Consider the following 17,289-nt stretch of genomic DNA (forward strand, 5'->3'; position numbering starts at 1 on the left):
ACCGAGTATGGATGGAATGTCCCAATATATATCATAAGTGGTCCACTGCATATCGACGTCATCGCATGGAAGTGATGGTGCGTGCGCAGCTGATGCGCAAGAATGTTCAAACATTCAAATATTGAGCAAAGTCAAGTCAAAGTTGAAAAAATTTCAGCATGTTCAACCAATGTTCAACGGATCTTTGCTCAATGGATCAACCGCACTTTTTAATTTATCGATTTGCGTAGTTATCGCAATATTATTGGTATATAACTAATATTTTCATCGTTTGCCGTAGATATGGCTAGGACCGTTTTTCACTGGGGCTCAGATCTTGACCGACAAACTGTCAATTTGAGAATATATATTACAGTGAAGGCTGTGAAGCATCTCACTCGTCTCCATCGATCATATGATATCAAGCTTAAGATTCACCGGTGCACTACGGCATCCTATAGTACTTCTCTCTCTTTTCCTTTTTGTGTACACCATCCACTATTGTGGCAGGGAAGCCAAAATACTTGTAAGCGGTATCGCAAACTTGAACCAGGCGGTGGCAGGTGATCGATATCGTTCGTATGAACGGGATGTACCTCCTCGACTTCGCGGGCGAGGTATCTGGACCGCACGTGCACAATACACAGTAGCTCGATACAAGCTAAACGTTGAACGTTGATGCATCGTGATGACTCAAAGGTTTCGCTAGTGACTTCCACACTTAATATTGGGGACGTGACGCTGAATTACTGATGATAAATGATACAAAATTACAAATGCAGAGTATGAAGCTGTCTCTACCAGTATACCCGGGGCCCAAATTCACGTAGTCTTAAAATCAAATCCCATTGCAACTGTTGCAATTGAATCCGTCTCATCTCGGCTCGCGACTTCCAGTAGTATCGGTGTATTTCTACACAACGTCGGCTCGATAGGACGCACGCCAGATCTTCCGAGTCACCGACAAATTCCACCGCGTCCAGAATCCCGGGCCAAGACTCCAGCATCCAACACATTCTGTCTTGTAGATTCGCCAACTTTGTTTCTCCGATGATGTCAGAAAAACCCCAGCACTTGAGATATCTGAGAGCGTCGTCTACCCAATCTTGGCTGTTCCAGCAGGGAAGATTGTGTATGATGTCAACTCTTCGGAGGGTTGTCTCCATTTCGTCGAGCTCCGTCGAGCTCACGCTTCCTACGGAATAACTTCCACGCTCGTCCGACTTTGGGAGACGCTGGTTGAGTTTGATATCGATAGCGTAGTTCGTTTGGTCGCCTACAAGCTGATAGGTGTTTCCTATGTCAGGTCTGGTTTCGACGCAGATAGCCCAGTGGAGTGGATAGGGCCGTAGGTGCTCTTTCTCGCCTCGCCAAAATTGGACAACTTTGATGTCATAGAATTTAAGTGGGACTTTAGAAGACACCTATGGGACTGGGTAAGTCGCAGTTCGCTAGATTCATGATAGTGTGCTCACCAAGGATTCAGACGGAAGAGTATGAGGTTCGAGTCCATAGTTATTCTGTTTTAATACCCAAGTCCATGGGAGTCGGTAAGTCGCAGTTCGCTAGATTTAAGATAGTGTGCTCACAAAGGATTCAGACGACATATTGAACAAGTACCCGGATGGGAGAATGTGAAGTTCGGGTTCATCGATGACCTGTTTTATACCCAAGCCCATGGGAGTCGGTAAGTCACAGTTCTTTAGATTTAAGATAGTGTGCTCACCAAAGTTCCAGACAGCATATTGAGCAAGGATGGGAGAGTATGAGGTTCGAGTACATCGATGACCTATTTTATATCCAAGCTCTTGTGGATTTTTGCTTTGCGAGTGTGGACACACTATGCTCGTCCACTTACTCTATGAGCTGTGGACTATCATTGTCTTCCCGATCGAGCCGCCATAAAACAGCCGATTCAGATGTGGAGGATGACCTTGGTCTCCACTAAGCTAAGTCTTACTAGGCCGCGAGTCCACACTCTGTGTTGGCCTCCGCTCATTGTCACTGATCGCATGGGGATTCAAGATTGCATCGAAATTGATCGCATGCCAGTGAATTGTATCAAAATCAACGTGTTTCATACTCGACCGTGAGTATTCTAGGCTTCTGATATTATGCCTGACTCATTAACGAGCTCCCAGTAACGACATTTATGTTTTGTCATTCACTTGAATCGAGGAACCAACCACGCTGCGAAATTGAGCGCTGAGCACCAGCGCTTGGATGTCACCTCAGTTTGTGGGCGAGTTCTCACACCATCCAGACCTACTATCGCAAAAGCACATCCAAGTTAATTGTGCAGTGTACACCTACCCTCGTTTTGAGCCTTTGAGTAGCGTTGAGCTTGCTTTGCGGAGTACATTCCAACTGTACAGATTTTCTATGGTACATCTACACAAACCACCCCTTCAAAGCACAACTTACACCTCCTCGTAATTCACTGTGGATAGTAGTTCCAGTGAAATTCATTGGGTGAAATCATATGATAACGGTCTGAAACTCAGAGCATTAGGTGCTGAAATCAGGGTGCTGAAATTGCTGTTTTTTACTCTGAAATTTTACTCTGAAAAGATACTCTGAATTTATGTTAGAATGACAAGCAAAACTATTGAACCATACCCTAGGAACATCGCTTAACCCAATTTACCTATGATAGGTCATAATTTGTAAATGGCAGGAATTGAACCAAAGACCTCATGTTGATAGATGCAGCGATCTAACCACTAAGCCATAAGCCCTATACAATATATACATGGTGACACCAATATATACCAAAACGATGTCATAACACAAATGTGAAAATTCTGGTGTGACGGTGCCAGGTCATTCAATTATCTCGAGCTCCACAGCAGATTAATCTCCTAAGCTAAAATGCTAGTAGGATTGGGAGTATGGTGCTAAATTCTAATTCAGTATATTTTCCACTAAAATTCAAAATCAGCGCTCCAATGAAATTAACTGCATGCAATTTCAGTGGAAGTTACTCTGAAACATTCAGCATCAGCGCATTTTCCAGTGATTTTCATTGGAACTACTATCTACAGTGAATTGCTAGTAAACCTACTAAAAAGTCCAGCTCCATCAATATTAATATGACCTTATGAGGCAGTCGTCGAGTCCACCTCGATCCGTACATACTTACATCAGTTAGGCACGGGGAGAAATCCACACGCATGCGTATGTGGCGCAAACTGTCACGATGCTTTCGGTACCGATGATGTGTTGATCATTTCGGATGCTTACTTGCTCGCTGCTTTTTGTGTATGCATGAAATGGAATGGATATATCGATAGGGCCTTAGGCGTTACGCGCTACGACGGATCCGAGGCTATCCGAGATTGCGACTGGCGTGTGAATTATTCATGTTTTCAGCTTACATAGCAGCGAACTTCAATGATGACTCTTGCTCACCTTGAAGGACTTTTTATAATGTCTGGTCGTTTCGGGGGACACGAGGATGTTTGAGGCTTTTTGGAAGAATCCCTCTGACCAAGAAGTCTAAAACGCCCTCGTGTTTCATTCATGTCCAGGAGTCGGTATTTCTGGGATCAACCGTCGCTTCTGGTTGGCAGCGCTCAACTTAATCTCCCATAGACAGACTGATAGAAGGCAGACAGTCATCCCTTCTGTAAAACGCCAAACGGAATTCTGAAGTACTACCCACTACTTACAACGTCTCTTTCGTCTTGTTCCGCATGGGCGATGCGGCAAGTCCACTCTCTCCCAATGCGAGGGATTGAAAGTCATAGCACGTCTCGTGGTATGACAATCATGGCACAAGACTTCGCTTCGGACTGTCAGCGCGACAGAACTTTATCGGTGAAGGAAGCTCTCTGTTTTGATCAAGATAACGAATGTCACTATAATGCTAATGCTAATACAATTTTATGCAGAATGCTGATATCTTAATGTTAACTTTATCAACCAACCAGTGGAAAACGCCTCGCACCCCGGATCTCCCCCCTCTAAATTCGGCCGTATTCCCAGTCCTCCAGCAAGCAGTACATCTGCGTTTGAAGATCTGAAAGCCTGACCTCCCAGCTAATATTAAAACCTTTGTGTCGAAGATGCCTGAGACCCTCCCACACCCAGCTCTGGCAGTTCCATCTAGGGTCGTGACGTGTGATAGGAATACTTGCGAGATGCCGCTCCAATAGGGTCAGCTGATGCGCAGCCACTTTTCCAATGGTGAAGCTTCCGCGCCATGCATCAGGGTTTGGGTATGGTTGGTTGCGTCTGAATTCTATGGTGTAGGTGTCCGTGTTTCCTAGTACGTGGTACGTGTTCCCGATACTAGGACCGGTTGGGATATAGATCACCCAGTGAAGTGGATAGGGCTGCAGGGACTCTTTCTGCCCTCGCCAAAATTGGACGACTTGGACGTTATGGTATGCAGCTGGGGCAGGCATATGGTTACAATATGACTGTGGGACTCGGTAAGTTGCAGTTCGAACGACTCTGGATTGTACGATATGATGCTCACTGAGAAGGCACGAGACTGACTGAGCCAGGACGGGAGAGTTGAGCTTCGAGATTGCCGATGTCTCGGATTTATACCCAAGCCTTGGTAATCTTTGTATCGTGAGCGGGTTTGAAGCTTAGTGTGGGTGCCACATGTCACGTCCAGTGTACTCAAGACTGTGAATAATAAATATGGTGTGCGCTTGAGGTGGACTACCAATTATCGCTCTCGGCATACAATTAATAGACCATTCAGCCAACATGTCGGTGTTGCTTCTTTTAAATGATCCCCGTTATCGCACAGCCGGGAGTGTTTTGGGTTTCTGAGATTAAGGAAGTACACTTGAACTTAGGAGGAATATCTGGAGGTCTTTATAATGACATTGTTGTGTTTCTTGTCGATAACGTGAATTGAGGGGGTCAGTTCACTCAGACCGCTGTTTGGGAACCAATCAAACTACCAGCACTTGGGCTACGTCACCCCGGATTTGGGCGTAGCTATTTTGACGCGGTCCTGCTGCGGTCATGCCGCGCCTAAAAATACCGCATCAACCAGGTCTGTTCACGATTCCAAAAATTAATGGTCAGTCTTCGCCATTATTAACTACCGTGACGGTCCCAGCTGACGTTCCCTAAGTACTGTTCCTGTCGTCGTGGCGGTTTTGTAGCTTAAAATAAGTTACTTATGAGGCGCTTCAGGTTTAATCACAAATATTGAAATCTTGGTATCTTACAAAGCATATTACTCCCTCGCGAATTCAGAACCACGTAATATGTTTTATATGCTTCAAATATGTGAGCCCCATATCGATCCATGGACGTCTGGACCCTCTCACCTGTATGTGACTCGATTGCACATTGTGACATATCGTACAACGACTGGGCCCAAGTACTTCCACCCCCGTCAACCCCCCCATTCTAACGTGTTAGTAATTAATTGAGTCAGCCCAGCCTGTGTGATAAAATAATTGTTTGGATTTACAAGTCAGACTGCACAACAAAACAAGTCGAATAAATGCACATAACTCGGATTGCACGGTAAAAGTTAGTGTATTGCAATAGTTTTTTTTTATACAGGACATGCGTCAGAATGGCAACTTGACCAAGTGCAAGGCCATGCAAACGACCATGATGCTGAAATCATTGACGCGGCACAGACGCAGCGTGGGCGAGGCTTGATGCATTGAGACACTAATCTGCATGGTTAGAGTCAATAGAGACCGCACAGAAGTTTTGCGACGTACTACAAGATTTTTTATCCTCGTTGTATGAGTACATGTACGACAAGCACCTCATCGATGGAGGATAAGATCGATAAGATTCCAGCTGCAGTGTTTCGAACCTTGTTTTGTCGTGGTGCCGCGTCAGGATGTGGCGCATCAATGCCGTGACTCACGGCCGCGTGAGACCAAGGCACGACCGCGTCATTTTCATCCCAGATTTGTGAGCCTTCTCTCACACCATTCAGACCTGCCGCCGGATCACAGAATGAATGAAAGTTATATTTGCTCATATAAGCTCTCTAAAGTACCGGAACAACGTGAATAATCAAGCTTGGCTTAGCAATATTAATCGCAAACTGTCTGGCAATTAATAGGTAGGAGTAACTATTAGTCAGCGAAGAATTTATGCGAGAGGATGAAGGTCCGGTGTTGACGTTGAGTGCACGAACATGTCGTTTATATTCTCCCTCGTGACCCGCGAACCGAATACTTTGCACATGCCAGAAATGTGCTCTATTAGTATCTTCGAGCGCACATCCAAGCTCTACATAATTTCTATGGTACATACACAAACCATCCCGTCATAGCACAACTAGTACTGTTAGCCGCACCAAAAAATCCAGCGGATATATCCTCTACGAAAACGACCTCAAAACGCAGTCGTCGAGTCCACCTCGATCGTAGGCACGATAGAAGCGATGAACTTCAAGAACACCACAAGGTAAAAGTCCACGCGCATGCCCTCGACTTCCTCTTCCTCCCCTGCGCCCTCACGTTCTCCTCCTTCCCCCCTTTGCGCCCGAAGCCCCATTTCTTCTTCCCATCCTTGTCTTGGTGCTTGCCATAATTCTTCCGTGCAGCGAGCTGCTCTTCTACCACACCTGCGTTCATGCGCTCGATAACTTTCTTCATCACGCTTGCGTGTTTGCAGGGGTGTACGGAGGCTGCTTGGAGCGTTGAGGAGTGTGGGAAGGCTTCGATAGTGACGGTCTTGAGAGCATGGTCTGCTGAGACATCTTGGAAGATCTGCGATGGTGTTAAAGGTGTGCGATTCTGAAATCACCAGTTATGAGCGGGAGAACATCTTTACGAAGCGATGGAGACAAACCTCGTCATAGCCGAGCAGCCAGATCCGGGGAGTTTGGTAATACTTGTCGTATGTGATCATCACGTCGTACGTTCGTACTTGCAGGAGATTGCCATTAGCGACCCCGACCTGCCTGCGCACTCTCGTCTACAGGATCGGGCTTAAACAAAGATCAGAGAAGAAAACTCACGATGCATCCATGACCCCACCCGCCTTGGGCGCAACCAGGTGCCGCCGTGGCTTCATCTTCGCCGTCCTCCAGCCCCTCCTCTTCCATGTCAGGGATATCATCTAGATCCCGGCGTCTCTCCCACCGTAGCGCCAGTCTCCGATACAATCGACACATCCGCCATCGCACTCGCCAGTCCATCACCATCCAAGTCCGGGATATCATCGATCTCGCCTGGATTCGCAGCAGAGTCCATTGTGGCCCCTCGCCCTGCATGCGTTTCTACCCACTCGTCGGCAGCGCCCGAAGAATCCCCGAAGGAGAGAAGTCTCTCGGCGTCTTCATCGGCGTCTGTGTAAGCCAGTGATGTGGCTCGTCGAAGGCAGGGGACGCCGCGAGTTACGAGATATTGTTTTTCAGCAGGGAGGTAATCGCGGGCTTTGGACGCGTCGCCTTTTTCCCTGAAGTAAGGGGATGGGGTTTAAGGGGCTGTATTGAGGTTGAGGAACTGGTTGCACGTACCACGTCCATACAGGGAACTTGTATGATAGGAAGTCTCCTGCTGCAACAAACTCCTCTGAAAGAAAGATTGAGATGCCTGTGGTTGGTGGTGATGAAATACGTACCGGGAGTTATACGTCCGTGTTCTTTGAACTTGCTTTCTTTGAGGACCTGGGCATTACTTAGACTTAGCGATAGTCAACTGCGATGGCACATACTGGGCTGAGATAGTCGCGAACGGCCCAATATTGTTGCTGGAAATGATCTTGAGCCACCTCCGAGCATCATGCTACTTTAGTACGAACCTGAATAGCATGCATATCAATTTGTAGGATGCTTCGTCTGAAGAGTGGAGATGGGAGGGAGAGCGAAGGACGAACCCTTGCCACAATCACTGAATCAGTGTTACATCGATCGGACCTAATCCGGAAAACCAGTGATCACGAGGGGTTAATGACACGCGACTGCGGTGCTAGCGCTGACTCCTAGCACCTCAGAGTAAGACTGCAACCGTGTCATGAGCCAGGTATATTGTCAACATTCTTCTAATGGCTAGCATCGGCCCCGCGTAGAAGCAGCTCATCACCAAACCCAAACAAAATCTCGTAGATACTCAACGAAGCAACCAGTTTATACCGATGCCTTGTCGGATTTCTTGGAGCTCCTCTCCTTCTCCTTCTTCTCCTTCTTAGCCCTCTTCTTCTCTTTTTTCTCATCGTGACTCGGTGGGGGAGCATCAACATCCATTGCCGACACCTCAATATCAGCAACTGGTTCTGCGTCATGCTTCTTTTTCTTTTTCTTCTTTTCCACAGGCGCAACAGACGGAGCATCTGTAGGTGTTATGTCGACGTCCATGCCGTCCTTCGGAACCTTTTCTGACTTGTCCCTTTTCCGCTTCTTGGTGTTTGTCTCTCCCTCCGTCTCGACTGGCGTAGGAGATGGATTCGATGCGCTATTCGTTGGTGTTTCTTCGACTTTGTCCTTCTTGCTCTTCTTCTTCTTCTCTTTCTTCTCTTTCTTACCTGTGTCTGAATCTACGGGCTCGTCGTCTCTCTTCCGCTTCTGTGATTTCGACCGGCTCTCGTCGCTCTCTTTGTCCTTGGTCTCTTGGCTCTCCAAATTCTCGCCCTCCACAACAGCAGCTTTCCGCTTTTCCTTGTCCTTTTTCTTGGATTTCTTTTCCTCTTCTCCTGGTATCTCTGTTGGTGCTGGGGTATTGTCGACAGTAGACTCTACAGCGTCCTCAGTGGACTTTTTATGTTTCTTGTCCTTTTTCTTCTTCTCCGCCTTTTGAGGTGATGGAGATGAAGGCGCAGATAATGGCTCGACATTAATGATATCTTCTGACGTCTTGTACGAGTTAAATACCGCACTATAGATCACGAACTACGCGTACTCACCTTCTTGTCCTTGGCATTTAAATCTGACTTGGACTTTTTTCTGCGATTTGATCTCAGTTGTTTCCGGTACTGGGGCTGAGTTTTTCGAAGGCTGAGCCTCTATTGGTTTCGATGGTATGATTGACGGCTCTGGTGGTGTTACAGTTACAGGCGACATGCGCTGAGGTGTGCCCAATGGAGTTCCGTTGGCACCAGTAGCCTGGTAACGCGTTGGTGGTCGCGCCTGGTATCCTCCATGGCCTTGGAACCCACCGGGCCCATTCTGTCGAGGTGCTGCCCCCCAGTTCCCGGCCTGCTCGCATGAAAAAAAAAGATTTGACATGCAAAGATATACAACTCACCGATCTAGGTCCCTTGTACAAAGTTTTCTGATACTTCTCTGCTTCTGTTACGCACGAAGTGTGTCCCTGGTACTCAGCAGGAGTGTGGAAAGTGGTCGAGCAGTCGATACAGTCGAAGGCTGCATGACAGAAACCGTGGTGTTGGTTGAGTTTTGGTTTTTTTACAACATCACTGCAGCCTTGGTGGTTATGCGTTAGAGTCAGTGTAATTCAAGAAATGAATGATAGCTGATACGAACTGTGACATCTGTGGATCGTGCGTTAAGATCATACATATAGATTGCGAACAAGGGACAGGATAGCGTACTGGAATGATACCATTGAGATAGAGGTCTCTTGTAGTGTTGGACCGACCGACTTCCTTCCGTGCTCGTAGGCCTAGGAAATATTATGCCAAGCGCTTGGACTCTAGAGTGAAGAAACAAAAAAATATGGTAAGCAACATGTAACCCTAACCCTAATACTGAATATTACTGAATCGCGACCGATGTAGACGATGATCAAATTCGACTTTTGTGTAAACATCGAATCATGATCATGATATCAACATTGAATATTGAACGTTTCAACTAGTACTATGTAGGTACAAAGAAGCGGAGCGGATGTAGAGTGTATGATACATGTAACTCGATCAAGCGTCTAGTGATACGCCGTGATATGGGCATTGGCATCAGCGCTCAGCAGTGAAACATCATGATGCACGCACATTGCACTCGCGATGATAATCACTGGCCAAGTCATATTTGGATGACTTCCTCAGAAATGCACAGCAGATGAGACTAATAATAAGTAACGGGGAGCCGTGAGGCATAATGCACGTAGAAGTATAGGCATGAGGTTGTGTCGTTACACGGGGTCCGAGTCTCCGAGAAGAAAAATAAGGAAAAAGATCACAAACTCCCATGATGATACATCTTTACTGGGATCACGGTTTCCCAAATCTCACCACCCATGTCTCCGCGAAACTCGCACTTCCGGGTAAATGTCTCTTTTTCTCAAATTCCTCGTCCCTCTCCAGCCCCTTAAACATCGGCGTATCCCCCAGCCAATCAATTCTCTTCAGTTGTTTGTCCTTGTCCTTCTCTTGCCTCGACTTCGCAGCTTTCTCGATTGCATCCCTCCGTGTCTTATCAAGAGCCACGATTGCCCACTCCGAGTCTTCAATGTGCTTTTGTAGCAGTTCATGCAATCCCTCAAAGATCGCGCGGCATGTGATTACAGATCCAGCGGGCGCACGAATGACGATTGACCAAGGGAATGCCTTCGAGATGATGAGGATCTCATACGTGGGCGCCACGAATGCTGGGACGTGGCTGATTTGTTGCCATGTAGATAGCATGATCCCTTCCTGAGCGGGCTGGCGAATATCGTAGCGTACGTAGGTCATGTCTGACGCAAGAGTGGGGTTGAGACTGGGCCATTTGGATTTTGGTACTGGGCGATCGACTGCGGGTGTGCAGAGAGTATGGTAAGATTACATAGGCGACTAATGGAAATTGAGGGGCACATACAGTTAAATCCGTGCCATCCTGTTTGTTGATAGGGCTGGTGCGTGGGGGGGACATATACATGGGGGTTGTATTGTCCTTGGTACCAGTCGGTACTAGGCCAACGATTTGCGTAGGGATTCATGATAAAGCGTGTGGTGTTTAATCAAGGTGCGTGCTGGGATATATTGCGGCCTTTATAGGTGTGCAAGGGCGTCAATCTGTCTGACAGAACTGTAACCGAAACTCCCGAAAGTGTAGGTTTCCGTGATCCTTCTATATCACCTTCATAAAGAGAAGAGTCGCATGATGACAATGACCGGAGATGCACTTTGTGCGCCGTAATAGCTCAATCAGGGGGAGCAAATCAAAGAGGCTAAGCTAGGCTGAGCCAATATTGCTAGGTTGGCGAGGCGCCGCCGAGGCAGTGTCTGGAAGTTTTTTGAATCACGTGATGTAGAAGGCGAGAAAACAGCCACGGAATTTAGAGCACTGCAAGGGGTAAAGCGCTTAGCTTTAAGTTTCGGGTTACAAGACAGTGCACACTGCCCGTAACTCGATCATCATTCGAAATAGAGGGCAAAGGCGCTTGGAAGCGATGTAAGAGAAGCTGAATCACTTAGGTGCGTCGTCGACGGGCAATCCCTGGAACTCGGTTCGTCGAGTGCCGCTCAATTGAACTGGAACAGTTCCGGTCGTTCGAGAATCTTCGACTTCGTCAGCCTCAGGAACTTGATTTAGATCTCCCAAGGACAGAACGTTCTGCGCAGTCTATACACGCAGTACGACAAATAAAGATACCCGTTGATATGTCTAGGCACCCTCTCTAAGGGTGAGTCAAGTCGATGTAAGACTGCCAATAAATGGCAGAGGTTTTTGCGCGAACACCACTGGGTTGAGAGTGAACTGAACACTTGGATGACAAGGAAGGCCTGTGAATATTAGCTACTTATAGATGACCTTAAGGCCTACCTCGTACCCTGTCATGTGAGAGAAACATGCATCCGAGACGTGTGAAGGGTATTAATATAGTGCTCGTCCATCGCAGACGTCAATGGGTCGGTTAAGCTTGCATCATGCAGAAGCATTGACGATCAATGAGTCCTCTATACTTGAAAGTTTGATATCCCAATGGGGCTCGTCGCGTTGTCTAAATGGCAGAGCACAATTGGCTGGCATGGAACCGATAACTGGATTATGTAAACCCTTACAGATATTACATTTCTGCAGCCAGGTGGTCAACGCGTGATTCAGCGTTACAAATATTCAGTGCGTCTTTTCTTCTCCATCCAGCTTTTTGCTTTGTCCCCCATCATGTCTTTCGCCGCGATTCGTGCACCACTTCGCAGGCAGGCTTTGTCTGCATCCTTCAAAAGGGCTGAGTTACGCACGTCTTCCTTCCGCAAGTATTCAACGGAGGCCTCCTCCAGCAGCCAAGTCCAACACTGGTCTCTATGTTGGCCTGGGTGCCGTCGTTCTGGGCGGTGGTGTTGCATACTACTTATATGGCTCATCATCGGAGACGGCGAAAGTGACTTCTACTGCGTTGAAGTCTGCGGCTCAGTCAGCAAAAGTTGCCACAAACTTTGTCCCGACTAAGGAAGACTACCAGAAAGTTCGTTCTAACTTCTCTGTGAAGACTTACTGGAGCTCATCTGTTTTATTTTAGGTATATAACCGCATCGCCGAGGTAATTGACGATGCTGACGACTATGATAGTACGGTATTTATGTGCCGGGCTGATTCCCACTCTCATCTGTTTTCGTAGATGGCTCTTTCGGCCCTGTGGTTCTCCGCCTGGCGTGGCATGCCTCTGGAACATACGACAAGGCTACGGGCACTGGCGGAAGGTCAGTTTTTGCTGTCGGCCGATTAGAAGACGCCTTATCATTGACGTAATGGTACAATGAAACATAGCAACTACGCGACCATGCGTTTCCACCCTGAGTCACTCCATGGCGCTAACGCGGGTCTTCACGTTGCCCGTGAATTGATGGAGAAGATTAAGCAAGAGTTTAGCTGGATCAGCTACGGTGACTTGTGGACGCTTGCTGGTGTCGCTGCTGTGCAGGAGATGGCTGGTCCGAAGGTTCCTTGGAGGCCTGGTCGCATTGACTGGCTTTGAATCCCACGTACCCCCTGATGGCCGTCTTCCTGACGCCTCCCAAGGGGCGCAGCATATCCGGGATGTGTGTGATTTTAATTTATAATCAAATGCGGGCTAACATTCACGCTAGATTTTCTACCGTATGGGGTGAGCCTGCAATTCATGCGATAAAATTCTCAGGAGACTAACGCCATGCCTGCAGCTTCGACGACCAAGAAATCGTTGCTCTCTGTGGTGCCCATGCTCTCGGTCGTTGCCACAGTGACCGGTATAGATTTCGCTGTATTTTCTTTTCTGTTGCTGATTTTGTTCTATCCAGCTCTGGTTATGATGGACCTTGGACCTTCTCTCCTACCATGTTCACTAATGACTTCTACAAGCTCTTGTTTGATGAGAAGTAAGGATATAGCTCCCTCTCAAGGGAAGAAGTGCTGACGTATCATTGGGTCAGGTGGGTGTGGAAGAAGTGGAACGGACCTAAGCAGCTTGAGGACAAGAAGACCAAATCGCTTATGATGCTCCCGTATGTTGCTTTGAGTATGCATAGTCAACACTAACTAAAAACCTTTTAGAACGGACTACGTTCTTACACAGGATAAGAGTTTCAAGAAGTACGCGAAGGCCTACGCTGACGACGTTGACCTGTTCTTCAAGGAGTGCGTCGTTTGATAATCAGTGCATTCATATGCTAATACGAGTTTAGTTTCTCTGCCGCTTTCGCCAAGCTCCTCGAGCTAGGTGTCCCTACCCAGCAGTTTGTCGCATCCGAGGCCTGGATTATGCAGACTGTTGACGATCAGAAGTCCTAAGTTGTGCATAGAGCAATTTATCATGGAAGGTAGATTATGTTACCCCTGCTTCGTCTTACCGATAGATTTAGGACCACAATGCTATCTTGAGCTTATAAGTACATACAGTACCTTATACGTACTAACGCCTGGCGGGATTGACTTTTAGGTGCTTTATTCGTAAATAATTGGTCCACAGATATGATGAAGTTTCTTGTTGGTCATGTGAACATCGCAGCAGTGGTCATGAGTTGTGTACACATTTGTTGACGACCGTTTTGCCAGCAGTATACGGTTCTCAACCTTTCTAAACTTGTCGAGCGTCCTGAACTCTTCGACTCAGTGGCATTTGTTATATTATCCTCAACTAGGGAAGATCGAACCGTTCATAATGTCTGCCACTTGGGCGGCCTCGAGTCAATCAACTATGCCTCCTGCACAGCCCATGACTTACGCCGTTGTCGGATGCTCGGAGCACAGCGGGAACTACGTTCCGGAAAACATACTGGTGGACGCACCACAGGACCCGTCAAGTAGATGGAGCGGCGCACAGCAATTACCTACAGCGAAGCAATGGATCCTGCTGAAGTTAGAAACACTCAGTGTTGTCAGTTGAGTAACTGCTGCGCTTCATGATCTCGCACGCGCTGACATACCCCGCTCTTGATGACATGAAGAGAGCATAACATTTGGAAAGGTGACGCCGACCAACCTTGTTATCGATGAGAAAACTAAGTCTGGTGGATGAAGTTTCACAGGAGTATGTGAGCTCACTCCTCCAACATTCAAGCTTTGAACAGATTCAACAGAACATCCATGCAACATGAGGGAATTCAGGGTCTATGTAGGCTTGAATCCACACCATATGGTGCAGGCGCTGCACACTCAGCTCAAGGACGATACCACACCAGAAACGTTTCCTTTGAAGCATGTGAATAGCGAGAGCATTTGCTTTCCGACACGGTACATCAAGATTGTACCAGTTTCGTGAGTGGGCACGTTGGCTTTTTTTTGTTTGTTAAATCTGTTCATCGGTTAGAGCGCATGGCATGAGCTTTCATATTTCGATCTGGTATGTCTCCGTTTCAGGCATAGCCGATCCTTTGTACGTCGACAATATCCGCTCGCGATACGAGGAGGTTTGATAGGCCATTTTTATCACACGCATATTCGCTGAACAAACAATCATAGTACCGAGAAACCGTAGTACTTCGCCATGTGCTTAAGCATCTGAGGCAGCGGAGGTTGCTAACACCATACCAAAATATCTTGGCGCGCTCAAGCATCCAAGTCGAGCACCCTGTTGTGACAGCCCTGCACTCGAGCCTTGTTCTCCAAGGAACTTGGGCTGATTCTGAAGCACTTTTCTCCGAAGTATCTTCAGCTGGCCTTCTAGATGCTTATATTCAATCTTGTCAACCACACTCGCAGTGGAAACGTCTTTACGGCGTGGACGCGGACGGCGACGCACCGAGCAAACGCGGTGGCCACGCAATGGCACTAGACCCTGAAAATGGCCTCATCTACCTTCTTGGAGGCTGGGACGGGCAGAAAAGCCTAGACGATTTCTGGGTGTATGACGTGAGTGCTGAGAGATGGCGCGTGATAAGTCATAGCACGTCTATCGAGAAGAACGGGCCTATTGCTAGGTCTTGTCACAAGATTGTTTATGATACGAAGTCGGGGTGCATCTATCTCCTGGGTCGACTTGGCGATGGGGATATCTTGAAGCCGGAGGACCATCAAGAACTATTAAGACGAGCGGGCGAGATACCGGATGGGTCTAGGTCTACTGCATACTGCTCGGAGTTTTACCGGTATCATACGCGAGGATTGGACGTTGGGAAATGGGATCTGTTGTCATTTGATACGGCGGTGAGTGGTAGAGCTGATACTGCGTTTTTAAAACCAATGATGCTAGTCCTTCGGTGGCCCACCACTTATCTTCGACCACCAAATGGTGATGGACTGTGAGGCGCAAATATTGTACGTTTCTGGAGGCCGAGTGGTCGATGGCGACTGGAATTCGCCGAAGTACTCTGGCATGTATAGTTATAACGTGCGCACGAGCAAATGGAAACTCCTACAGCGAGTATTGTCATTATTGGCCGTTTGTTGTCGTTCTTATTGTGTCTGCAGACCCCAACCTACAATATCAATGTCATCGTCGGTACAGCCGCTCATCTCACCCCGCTCTGGTAAGTCTGTCTCATGTTATCATCTCTAGCATACTGAAGAACGGTAGGCCATTCAATGGTTCTCGACCCAATGTCGCACACTCTTTTTATTTTTGCGGGGCAGCGTGATGATAAGTATCTGTCCGACCTGTATGCCTACGACATCACGAGCAACACAGTGACGGAATTGTTCAGCAATTTCAGCACAAGTGGGGGTCCCGACGCATGTTTCACTCAGCGGGCAATTATCGATGGACGGTTGAAGGAGATTTATGTGTATGCGATCGATCTCATGTCTACTTGGCTGCTCTAAATCAAGCACTTCATCTAGATTCTGTGGGCTGACTCGCGCGCAGCCCAGTTGTGCGCTTACTAGCTTACGCGCCGATACGCCAAACTGGGTGTATCAGTATGAGCACCCTTCCAAGCCCGGGAAGTGGACAAAAATATTGCCCGAAATGATACAGGAGGGCGGGGAGCCTGCCGAAGTTCCTCTTCCGCGATACGCGCATCAAGTTGTGTATGATGAGGGGACGAAACGCGTATTTATGCATGGCGGAAATGCAGGGGAGGGAAATACACCGGTGGAGGTTGTGGAGACGGAATTAGACGGAAGTGGTGATGATGAGCGTCCGAGGAGCGGTGATGAGGATCGTCCGAGCAGGGCATCGAAGGAGACGAGGCTGGATGATTTTTGGACTATGAAGCTATTGAGGTGAGAAGGGTTGCTATGCCCCTCCATGGTATTAACGGCGTGTGCGCTTACTTTTCAGAGCTGCACCCGAAGAAATTATTAGGCGAGCAAAATATCAGATCCGACAACAGCAGTAAGTTATGAGAGCTCTTCAAAGGGAAATGTTTATGTTGATTGTGTATAGATTCCGAGAGATGTGCGAAGAGCAACCCGCAGTCAAAGCACTGCGCTTTTTACAAACGCAAGTGTCTGCGGTGGTGGACCACACAAACCCCGAAGAGACGAGTGTTTTCAGAGCACTCCTGGGACATCTCTTCTCGAATCCAATTACCACGGATGATGGCTCCGCCGCGTCTGCAAGGACACCTAAAGAAACTACTACAGGCCTCCTTGAAGAGCCACCGAAAAAACGATCACGTCCGAACACGCCCGACGAAGCCTGGACGAGCCGACTGGATGATGAAGATGAGGACGAGATGTTTGATGCAAGCACGTCGGCCGCTGTCACCTCTAGGGGACAGAAGCGGCGGCACGCGGTGCTTTTGATGGAAGAAGATCCCGAGGAGACTGCGTTGCGGGACGCTTCGACGAAGCCGCTGTCACCTGAGCGGTTTAGGCAGCGTACGGAAGTGTTTGAGAGTTTGTTGCAGTTTGTGGGGGAAGATGGGAAACAGCCTATGGGTTCGCTTTTGGATATGGTTGATGCGGACGATGGGATATAAGGTTGGTGGTGTGTGATTGATACCTTTTTGTTCTGTTTTCGCGTTTTGAATTTGTGTTTTATTGGGACGTGTAGGTCGTTTCTGATAGGATTGTTTCAGAGGCCACGTACGTTTGGCATGTTGTCAAGATTATTGAAAGGGTTGAACGTT

General features: G+C 47.7%; 7 protein-coding genes across 7 annotated transcripts; 2 read left to right on the forward strand and 5 right to left on the reverse strand.

Annotated features, from left to right (window-relative positions):
• Positions 1-776: 776 nt before the first annotated feature.
• Positions 777-1,805, reverse strand: DFJ58DRAFT_777423 (uncharacterized protein; the record flags this gene model as incomplete). Its single annotated transcript, XM_041389555.1, has 4 exons — positions 1,717-1,805; positions 1,569-1,658; positions 1,455-1,544; positions 777-1,403 (listed from the first exon to the last, which is right to left on the reverse strand). The coding sequence occupies exons 2-4, from the start codon at positions 1,656-1,658 to the stop codon at positions 777-779; spliced, it is 807 nt and encodes a 268-aa protein (XP_041246090.1). The 5' UTR covers positions 1,717-1,805.
• A 1,986-nt stretch (positions 1,806-3,791) lies between these two features.
• Positions 3,792-4,851, reverse strand: DFJ58DRAFT_777428 (uncharacterized protein). The gene is made up of 3 exons (XM_041389556.1): positions 4,463-4,851; positions 3,929-4,403; positions 3,792-3,876 (listed from the first exon to the last, which is right to left on the reverse strand). Exon 2 carries the CDS (start codon positions 4,386-4,388, stop codon positions 3,945-3,947), a length of 444 nt encoding a protein of 147 aa, XP_041246091.1. The 5' UTR covers positions 4,389-4,403; positions 4,463-4,851; the 3' UTR covers positions 3,792-3,876; positions 3,929-3,944.
• A 1,111-nt stretch (positions 4,852-5,962) lies between these two features.
• DFJ58DRAFT_777432 (putative E2-like enzyme) lies at positions 5,963-7,852 on the reverse strand (the record flags this gene model as incomplete). Its single annotated transcript, XM_041389557.1, has 9 exons — positions 7,726-7,852; positions 7,639-7,674; positions 7,546-7,591; positions 7,442-7,496; positions 7,086-7,380; positions 6,960-7,057; positions 6,772-6,883; positions 6,412-6,716; positions 5,963-6,023 (listed from the first exon to the last, which is right to left on the reverse strand). The coding sequence occupies exons 1-9, from the start codon at positions 7,738-7,740 to the stop codon at positions 5,963-5,965; spliced, it is 1,023 nt and encodes a 340-aa protein (XP_041246092.1). The 5' UTR covers positions 7,741-7,852.
• Positions 7,853-7,858: 6 nt separating this feature from the next.
• Positions 7,859-9,614, reverse strand: DFJ58DRAFT_777433 (uncharacterized protein). Its single transcript, XM_041389558.1, has 4 exons — positions 9,588-9,614; positions 9,165-9,343; positions 8,824-9,115; positions 7,859-8,766 (listed from the first exon to the last, which is right to left on the reverse strand). The coding sequence occupies exons 1-4, from the start codon at positions 9,607-9,609 to the stop codon at positions 8,051-8,053; spliced, it is 1,209 nt and encodes a 402-aa protein (XP_041246093.1). The 5' UTR covers positions 9,610-9,614; the 3' UTR covers positions 7,859-8,050.
• A 79-nt stretch (positions 9,615-9,693) lies between these two features.
• DFJ58DRAFT_777434 (uncharacterized protein) lies at positions 9,694-10,698 on the reverse strand. Its single transcript, XM_041389559.1, has one exon. It carries the CDS (start codon positions 10,549-10,551, stop codon positions 10,090-10,092), a length of 462 nt encoding a protein of 153 aa, XP_041246094.1. The 5' UTR covers positions 10,552-10,698; the 3' UTR covers positions 9,694-10,089.
• Positions 10,699-11,965: 1,267 nt separating this feature from the next.
• DFJ58DRAFT_744231 (heme peroxidase) lies at positions 11,966-13,774 on the forward strand (the record flags this gene model as incomplete). The annotated part of the gene is made up of 12 exons (XM_041387304.1): positions 11,966-12,009; positions 12,059-12,266; positions 12,321-12,369; positions 12,420-12,501; positions 12,569-12,756; positions 12,821-12,840; positions 12,889-12,905; positions 12,961-13,026; positions 13,078-13,155; positions 13,210-13,281; positions 13,331-13,414; positions 13,462-13,774. The coding sequence occupies 12 exons, from the start codon at positions 11,966-11,968 to the stop codon at positions 13,565-13,567; spliced, it is 1,014 nt and encodes a 337-aa protein (XP_041246095.1). The 3' UTR covers positions 13,568-13,774.
• A 37-nt stretch (positions 13,775-13,811) lies between these two features.
• DFJ58DRAFT_251224 (Muskelin N-terminus-domain-containing protein) lies at positions 13,812-17,219 on the forward strand. Its single transcript, XM_041379471.1, has 12 exons — positions 13,812-14,157; positions 14,224-14,243; positions 14,297-14,306; positions 14,356-14,533; positions 14,586-14,685; positions 14,738-15,421; positions 15,468-15,634; positions 15,686-15,744; positions 15,792-15,999; positions 16,055-16,438; positions 16,497-16,550; positions 16,602-17,219. Exons 1-12 carry the CDS (start codon positions 13,938-13,940, stop codon positions 17,137-17,139), a joined length of 2,622 nt encoding a protein of 873 aa, XP_041246096.1. The 5' UTR covers positions 13,812-13,937; the 3' UTR covers positions 17,140-17,219.
• Positions 17,220-17,289: the final 70 nt, after the last annotated feature.

The sequence above is a fragment of the Suillus subalutaceus genome, assembly GCF_016647625.1.
Source record: "Suillus subalutaceus strain FC151 chromosome Unknown DFJ58scaffold_29, whole genome shotgun sequence".
Taxonomy (NCBI): Eukaryota; Fungi; Basidiomycota; class Agaricomycetes; order Boletales; family Suillaceae; genus Suillus; species Suillus subalutaceus.